At 31.2% G+C, this 9,944-nt stretch overlaps 1 protein-coding gene across 1 annotated transcript; it reads left to right on the top strand.

The window, feature by feature from the left end:
• The first annotated feature begins 333 nt into the window (after positions 1-333).
• Positions 334-2,732, top strand: LOC143047059 (toll-like receptor 2). The gene has a single exon (XM_076220037.1). It carries the CDS (start codon positions 338-340, stop codon positions 2,441-2,443), a length of 2,106 nt encoding a protein of 701 aa, XP_076076152.1. The 5' UTR covers positions 334-337; the 3' UTR covers positions 2,444-2,732.
• The last annotated feature ends 7,212 nt before the right edge of the window (positions 2,733-9,944 follow it).

Here is a 9,944-nt window from a genome sequence, read left to right as displayed (position 1 = left end):
TCTATACTCAAAGACCAGCATGTATTATTTGTACAGTTGATACGGAATATTTATCAAGAAGGTCTTGGTATCTTCCAAATAACTTTTTTTTAGAAAAAGTACGAGATGCTCTTTGACATTACCATGGTTCGTCTATTTTCAGCTCGGACACTGGTAACGTTTTATAAAGTGTTTACCAAGGTCAAACGATATGCCATTTGAATGAATATGAAATGTAAAGATTTGTTAAACATACAGTTCAACATGATGAGTAAATGCTTTCTACTATTGTTTTCTCTTAAGGCAGGGAATATAGTTAAATAAAAGTACATGTTCTCGTTTTTTCAGGACAATCACGATGCGTTTATTCATTGTCTTCTTACAGCATATAGTTCAAATAGTTACGACACCATGCCCAAATGCACCCCGGTGTGTTTGTAACGAAGAACGTCATTATGCAAACTGCATTAACACCAATCTTCCACAGATCCCAGTTATACCATCATATGTTACCTCTCTTGACTTCTCTGGCAATCAGTTACACCAATTGAAAAGGAGCACATTCATTTCCTTGGAAACTCTCAAATTAGAAAATTTGTCGCTTGCAAAAAACTTTATCGCAGCAGCAGAGGCAGATGCATTAAACAACTTGTCGCATCTCCGTTTGCTTGACTTAAGTCGAAATGTGTTCATGCCATCAAGCGTTGCTGCAACTGTAATCAGAAGTTTACGATCATCATTTTTTTCAACATTGATATTAAATATGATGCCATGGAGATTCAGCAGAAACGATACTATTGAAGATTTGTTATGTGATGCACATACTAGTAATTTAACAAGTTTATCTTTGAAACATTCATTCTTGCGAAATCTATCTTTAAACGAAATAGGTAAATGTGTTCCACATTTGCAGTTGTTAGATGGAAGCCATGGAAGAATCCAATCGGTTAGTTCAAGTTTCTTGCATGAAATGAAAGAACTAAACCTTCAATACAATTACTTATCTATCAGAAGAGGATTCTTTGGAAATAAGCCAAATTGTTATTTTCCTGAAATTGAAGTTCTTAGACTTGACAACAACAACATTGATGACTTTGACGATCGATTCTCGTGTCTGGATAGTCTTAAGATTCTGACACTTCATAACAATGCAGTGAGACGGATATCCAACGGTACATTCAAGTATCTCCCTTCACTTTCCATGTTGTCTCTTTCAAGCCTTTATAGCAAATTGCGCGTCATCGCCGGTTCAGCCTTCCAGAGCAAAACCCTATATTTCTTGAACCTATCTGGTAACGGATTCGAGTTTATAGATCAATCTAGTAAATATAGGTTTGACAAAGATTGTGTTTTCAAATATTCTCCAAATTTGACACAGTTAGATTTAAGTGGCAATATAATAAACCCGTACGAAGACGTTTTAACGACGATGCTTCTGCCGTTGAAATCACTGCAAAAACTTTGGTTAAAGAACTGCAATATGTTCACTCTTCCATCCGGGTTTTTTTACAAAATGCCACATCTTCAAGAATTCATAGCAAGTTACAATAACATTTCTGCATGGGATGGAAATATTGTTTTTGGAGACAATTTTACCTTAAAAACGTTGAAATTAAATAGTAATTCTATAAGTATTGTTGAACAATCATTCTTCCCTTTAACATCACTTAATCAATTTACAAAACTTTATTTAAGATTAAATCAATTTTCATGTACGTGTGAAAATCTGTGGTTTCGAAACTTGATCAGAAAAAGGCCATCGTTATTTGCAGATGTCTTTCCTGGATATAGATGTTTATCACCTCCATATAAAGTAGGGACGTATCTGACAGATTATAATCCTACAAATGATGAATGTGATAAAAGAGACAAAGTTTTTCTTGTCGTAGTGGCATCAATTTCCGTGATTGGTATAGTTTTAGTTATTGTTTCTAGTATTTTGTATAGATGTCGTTGGCACATACGATATTGGATATATCTATCTACGACCAAGCGCAGGGGACTGGTATATCATTCCCTTGTGGAAGAATCTTCACAGTTTGTGTATGATGCGTTTGTTATCTATTGTGACTCTGACAGGAACTGGGTCAGAACGCAGCTTATAGACAAAGTTGAAAAAGAATCAGGTTTGAACCTTTGCATTCATCATCGCGATTTTAAAGCTGGTCAACTTATAATTGACAACATTGCTGAAAACATAGCCGCAAGTAGAAAAATCTTGCTTTTAATGTCACGTGATATGCTGAGAAGTAATTGGTGTCTTTTTGAAATGAGGATAGCCCAGGAAAGGTTTCTAAATAAAGAAACAGACACAATGATAGTAGTTATGTTGGAGACTGTGTCAAAAGACTTAATGTCACCTTCTTTGCGATTCCTAATTAATTCTACAACATATATTGAATGGCCAAGAAAGCAATACGAGGAAGAACGGTTCTGGAATGAAGTACTGAGAGCATTGCAGTAAATACGACTGACTGAAGTTAAAACAACAAGATCAAATATAAGCTGTAGATATATTTTGAGCATTGTTTTCACACACATTAGACATTTTCAATTTAAGTAAGTTGACGGCATGAGAAATGAAAAAAGCAACAAAAGCGCTGTTCCTTTGCTTTTATGTATGTTTTTCTATGCATTTACTGATTTGTGTCATAGATAGATTACTTTTATCCTTTACTTTTCTATTATAAGGAGACCAACAAAATGAACATAGACTTGTGTACTGTTTATAACAAGGAAACTTAATTTACTATTCAAAAATAATAAAGAGTTTTAAAGATGACGATAAAAAAAATTGAAAATGTTTTGGTATAGATTTTGAAATCTTCCTGATAATGCATTGGATATTTGCAACTGAATGTTAAGAAAGAAAACAATGATTAATTAAAAAGAGACAAATATTTAAGGTATTTTCAAGAAATGCAATATGGTATTCATCAAGGGGACAATACTTGTATAATTTGTATATATTTTAAGCAAATACTAATGTTTGTTTACATGAAATAATAATTAAGTATAAAAATTTGGTATGAGTTCCAACTAGACAACTCTCCATCCAGGTCACAATTTATAAAAGTAAACCAGTACGGTCTTCACCATGGAGCAGTTTTTAGTCATGCTTAAGGACACAGTTGATGAAAAAACTTGTATCTATTTGTAAGGAATATACCAATAAACATGCCTATTTGTGTTAATGTCGAGAAATATATGCTCATGATTTTCAAGACTAGTATTAAGTATATGAAGATTTAAAATGTGTTTACAGTTTATACATGTGAAAACATTTTAAAATTTGTTGATGTAATTGAAAATAATATGCAGGAAGGTTAATATGTTGAAGCAAAAAAAATATGTTTTACGGGTGTTTTCAATCTTGTATTGTATGAATAGCTATCTTGTATCTGGATGGTCCAACACTTTGCAAAAAAAAGGAAGGATGCCAGTTTATGTAAACAAGTCAGGACAAACTAATACGAAAACGGTAGGACCAAATGGAGTGGTATTGCGATGTCTTACTAAATTTTTTTTTAAAAAGGACGGTGTTTTACCGTGCTAGGGTCCTTGGATCGAATCCCTGCTGGTTTATATGTAGGACTCGGAGATGCGATGGGGACGCTGAAGTACGATGGTCCACGCCGAAGTGCGATGGTCCTTTCGCTGAAGTGCGATGGTTCAGCAAGATGTTTGAATATGTGACGTTTTCAAAAATAGCGTAACTAAAATACAAAATCAATTCGTTGGCAAGAGTACGGGTTTTGTAGATAAAGGTTTCATGTTAACAATGAAAGGAAGGGAAAAAAGAAAGTAACGAACGATGAAAGTCCCGAACAGTTTTGAGCAGTGCAGGTGGAGTATTTTGAACTATGCCAGGCGGGAAGTCATGGGGAACAAAGCAGATGAACGATGAACTTGGTTTGCAGATGAGCTTAGCAGTGTTCGGAAGTATTCTGCAAACCTTTTTAAGACAAATAAAATATCTTGATCTAAATATTAATTTTTACTTCTCTTCAAGTATGCTTCAATCGATTTTGTGTGGACAATTTTTAATAATGAAATTACTTACTTGTATTATCAATGTTTCTTGCAATATCAAGTTGATATAATGTTGTTTTAAAACTTTTAGTCCCAAGATAAATCCTGATTTGTTAAAAGACACTCTATCCTTATTTGATTGTGGTTACAGTGTTAATTGTCTACAACATGTTAGGCCGAAATTAACATGACTGGTCCTTACGTGTATTTCCAGATTTATTTTATACTCCTCAGTGGTTTATCAGCATTGGTTAATCAGCAAAAAGTTTTTGGTGGAAATCGTGACAAGTGCTTTTATATAGACCTACAAGCTGAATTTTTTTTTCAACCTTGAACACCATGTTATCTAACTCAATACTAATGCGTACTAATCGGAGAATTGACAATTTCAAAATAAGATTAAAACAAATAATTTAAAGTCTTTGGTTTGGACTAAACAGAAATTAGGAGCTACTTTGAAAAAATCTTATTCATATTTTTTTTATTTTAAAATCTCATGTACATTTCTTTTTATTCAATGTCTCAGGCAGAACATCGTACTTCAGCATAACCACCATCGCATTTCAGGGTAGGCTTCATGTGGCTATTCAGCATAGTTATCAACAAGTTAACGTTACAATGTCACCATCGCACTTCAGCGTGGACCATCGTACTTCAGCGTGACCATCGCTGTTCGGAGTACCATCGCGGTTCCGAGTCCTACACATATGTATATTAAATATGGAAGGCAAACCATGCACTCAGGTTTCAAAATTGGCGCCGAGCAATAAAAAAAAATACGGTTAGAATAAATGACACCTAGCCAGGTAATTTGATAAAGTTATCGAATTATATGATAATGAGTCTTGAGTTAGGACGAGTGTATCGGTGCTTTCCCTTACCTAGTTGAGAAATAAACGCCCTTAACTTTTTGTCAATGAGAAAGAATTTTTGTTTTACTTATCGTATTATCTATAGACCAAAAAATATATGTTATACTTTACTTCATCATTGGGATAATCCTCTTTTTCAGAGTACTAGAAAATAAGGTCTCTGACTCATGCTTCTAAATGAAATTAATGTAATAATTTCGTGCGTCCAACACACAATCTTTATTTCAACTTGGTTGTACTGTTCTAATGGTAAAATTCAGCTAACATGTTTTAATTTTACAGAAGTTGTTACTGCACAGACTTCACGTTAAACTTCACGTGTAATATTATTTGTCTGTTTGTTTTTTTCATTTTTAACCATGGCGTTGTCAGTTTATTTTCGATCTATGAGTTTGACTGTCCAGCAAGTATCTTTCGTCCAATTTACACAATCAAGATGATCAAATAAAATGTTCAACGAAAACATTCAAACAAGAAGAAGATATATAGAGAATTTCAAATGATGAAGGAAAGTCGATAAATTCTTCGGCACAGTCAAAATGATATTGCACCAACTGATGAGTATGTGCAGCATGTTCCTTTCATTTAGTATGATTCGTGACATTGTAAATAAAGTATGTATCGACATATTAAATTGTATACTTAATTGTTCTTAATTGTAAATAAGGATACTGTGAATTAATCTTTACTCTTTAAAAATATTCATGTTTCTTCCTTTTTTTAATCAACAATATATTGTATGATGTTAACAATTTACTAGTCCAGCATTCTAGTGAAGGGTTTCTTTATTTTTACAAGAAAACCAGGGTTACTCTCTGGATATCAATATTAAATTACAATTCATCTTCTAAACTAAATCATATTATTCATGTTTCAAGTAATATTCGAATCAATATTTTCTGGTTTTAACAAACTTTTTTATTTTTTTAAAAGAACAGGTGCCTTAAAAAAATAAGTAAAATCACAAAAATACTGAATTCGGAGGAAGGATAGTCCCTAATCAGATGGCAAAATCAAAAGCTCAAACACATCAAACACATCATACTAATGGATAACAACTGTCATATTTCTGACTTGGTACAGGCATTTTTGATTTATTAAAACTTTTACAGTTAAACTTAATATTTTCTACATTTGAAAATGCCTGTAGCGAGTCAGGAATATGACAGTTGTTGTCCATTCGTTTGATGTGTTTATCATTTGATTTTGCCATTTGATTAGGGACATTCCGTTTTGAATTTTCCTCGGAGTTCAGTATTTTTGTGATTTTACTTTTTTTTATATTGACTATCAGTATCGGTTTTGGTCTCGCCTTATACATATTTTTTATAATGTTTATTCATGACATTCCTTCGTTACTCAAACAAACATTAGATCCAATTATACTAAACTCTCTGCCTATACATTGTTTGATTATGCAGATGTTATTGTTCTGCTCTCTTCCTCATCAGTCAAATGTATCAATTACTTCATGGAATGTTAATGGTTTATTTAGAAAATTAAGTGGAGACAGGATATGAAAATTTTAGTAATATAATGACATCTGATATTGTATGTTTATCAGAGACACATGCCTCCTCAAAGGATATTTTATTTTATAATGGATACAAATGTTTTACTAACTGCAGACAGTCTAAAACTAATAGAGTATGGGGTGGTTTAGCCACTTTTATTAAAAGGGAAATTTTGCAAGGTGTTAAATTAATTGATAAAACAATGAGTGACATGATGTGGTTTAAACTTGACAAAAATTATTTTGGCTTTGAGAAAAATCTATTCATCTGCTCCATGTATATACCGCCCAGTAACTCATCATACACTATGCGAACTAATTGCGATAAACAAATATTTGAAAAACTAGAGCAAGATATTACCAAATTTCTTTAGAGGGTAATATTGCTTTAATTGGTGATTTGAATGCCCATATCAATGTTAGTGAGTCTGATAATATTACAAATGAAATTGACGACAGCCTAGATGATTTTTTACCTATAAATTACATAGCAGATGCTGTGCTTAAATCAAGAAGTACTGAGATATCACAAAACACCAACAGTTATGATAAACAATTAATAGAGTTGTGCATTTCTGCTCAATTAAGAATTTTAAATGGAAGAACTTTAGGAGATTCGAAGGGAAAAGTTACATTTTTTAATCATAATGGAACTTCTATTGATGACTACTGTATTTGCAGCTCTGGGTTCTTGCCAAGTATCATAATTTTTTCAATAAATAAATTTGACCCAATAGTATCAGATCATTGTCCAATAACAGTAAATATCATGTCTCAAATAAATAGACAACCCGTAGAAAACTTAAAAACTCCTTTAAAGTGCATAAAATGGAGTAATGAATATGAAAATACATTTAAATTAAACTTATTAAAAACTGACTTCCAACCAATTATTTCTGAAATAGAAAGCTTAGCAGAAATTCCTGTTCAAAATAACTTATCCAGTGTAGAAGAAAAAATTAATGAAAATGTTTCTAACATATCATCTTTATTGTATAATGCTGCTTTTCTTGGCCCAAAACGATCCACGTTCAGGAATAACAAAAGTAAATTCCGAAAAGTTAAAAACCCTACTATAATAATGAATGTGAAGCACAATTTAGAGCTTTAAAACACCATACTAGGAAATTGGGTAAAGAACCATGGAATAAACAACTAAGATTAGAAGTTATGTCCAAAAAAAAGGTACTTAATAAATTAATAAGGAAAAACTATAGACAATTTAGAAATAAAATGCTGACAAAAATTTTGGAATCAAATAATTCTTCAGATGAGTATTGGAAAACTGTTAAAACTTTAAAGAAAAAAGAATTGAATGATCCTAGTTCAAACATTCAAGCTAAAGAATGGTTTGAATACTTAAAAAAACCAATGAATACTACCCATGACAAAAATTCTGATTTCAAATCATGCACTGATGACAAATTTTTGAATAATTGCAACAAAAATTTAAATGTTAGGATAACTGCAGAGGAAGTGCTTCTTGCTCTGAAAGCCTTGAAAAATAAGAAATCATGTGGTTCTGATGGATTAACAAATGAAATGTTGAAAATATCTTGTACTATGAATGTCAACATGTATGTAAAATTATTTAACTTAATTCTTTTTACTGGGATATATCCTTCTAAATGGAGAGAAAATTACATTAAACCAGTATTCAAAGGAGGGTGTTTTAATAACCCCTCAAACTACAGAGGTATAGCACTTTCTAGCTGCTTAGGAAAATTTTTCTCAAGAGTTTTGTATAACCGTTTAGAAAAGTATTCAGAAAATAATAATATTATCTGTCGTGAACAGATTGGATTCAAAAAAGGATGCAGAACTAGTGATCACATTCTTACTTTAAAAACTATTATTGATAAGGCTTTTAATTCAAACAAAAGAATATATGCATTTATTATTGATTTTAAAAAAGCTTTTGACACTATAAATAGAGAGGCTCTGTTGCACAAACTTGCTGAATATAACATAAATGGACCATTCTTTAATATTCTAAAAGATACGTACAAAGAAGTTTTATTTGCAGTTAAAGTCACTGAAGGCATTACTAATATGTTCCCTTCCACAGTTGGAGTAAAACAAGGCTTCGTTCTAAGTCCTACCTTATTTTCTTTTTATATAAATGATTTAACCTCAATGTTTGATAACACATGTGATCCTGTAACATTACATGACATAAAATTGTCTTGTCTTTTATATGCTGATGACTTAGTATTAATATCAGAATCCTCAGAAGGTTTACAAAATTGTCTAAACAAGTTAAATACTTATTGTGAAAAATGGAACTTGACTGTCAATCTTGACAAGACAAAAACAATGATATTTAATAAAAGTGGTAAAAAACTTACTAAAGACAAGTTTGTATTGAATAATGAAGTAATTGAATGTTGCACAGAATATAAATATTTAGGTATACTATTCAAGCCATCAGGAATTTTCACTAATGCAGTAAATCTCCTATGTAAAAAAGCTTCTAAGGCATTGTTTTGTATAAAAAAAATACTCTACTCAGATAAGATGGATGTTTTTTCCCATATGAAATTATTTAATTCTTGTGTTAGCCCAATATTACTGTATTGTAGTGAGATATGGTCGCTAAATATTGTGAAGAACAACAAAACTCTTGAATCTCAATATTTATCTATGGAATCAGTAAAACTCCAAATCAAATTTGCGAAAGGTCTTCCAAATGTTAATTCAAAGGCAGTAAATACAGCTGTATTAGCTGAATTGGGAATGTACCCTATTGGTATACAGGCCCTTAAGTCTTCCGTAGGATTTTGGTTACATTTTTCAAAGTCAAATGAAAATGAGTCATTATTATATAATATTTATAAAGCTAACAAGCAGTTAAATGATGGATTTGCTTCAAAAGTTAAAATGCTACTTTCAAAACTGAATTTCACTCATGTTTGGGAAAATCAATGTACCTTCTCTAAAAAAAGATTACTTTTAGCCATCGTGAAGAAGCTCAATGAAAATTACATTATATTTTGGAGAAATTGTCTCTTTAATGATGATCATTCAATAAATGGAAATAAACTAAGAACCTACAGAAAATTTAAAGTAAAGTATGAACTAGAAAAGTACCTTTTATTGAATTTAGATAAAAATGTTACAAAAAATTATGCTAAAATAAGAATAAGTAATAGTATGCTGGCTGTTGAACGTGGTAGATACAACAAAACAGCTTTAGAAAATAGAATATGTCCTTTATGCCATAAAGAGGTGGAAGATGAATTTCATTTTATCATAACATGTTCAGAAATTAATAAAACTAGGATCAAAATGTTATATGAATATCTAGTATTGTCCCCTGTTTTAATTCAATGAGTGAAGAAAACAAATTTGATTTTATATTTTCCTGCGAAGAATGTGATATTTTACTTATCATTGTTAACTACATAAGTGAAATGTATAACGAAAGAAACAATTATAATGTCAATATATGAACTGTGAAATTGATGGCTCAACTTATAATGTTATATATATTATAACATATTTTTTGTAACATAAGCATAATATTTTAATTGATAATTTTAAAGAGG

The sequence above is a fragment of the Mytilus galloprovincialis genome, chromosome 9 (assembly GCF_965363235.1).
Source record: "Mytilus galloprovincialis chromosome 9, xbMytGall1.hap1.1, whole genome shotgun sequence".
Taxonomy (NCBI): Eukaryota; Metazoa; Mollusca; class Bivalvia; order Mytilida; family Mytilidae; genus Mytilus; species Mytilus galloprovincialis.
Note: the sequence above shows the minus strand (reverse complement) of the source record. Positions and strands in the feature narration are given on the sequence as shown.

What these genes read in the sequence shown, in the direction of transcription:
- LOC143047059 (XM_076220037.1), top strand. Translation starts at nt 338, where the DNA reads ATGCGTTTATTCATTGTCTTCTTACAGCATATAGTTCAAATAGTTACG.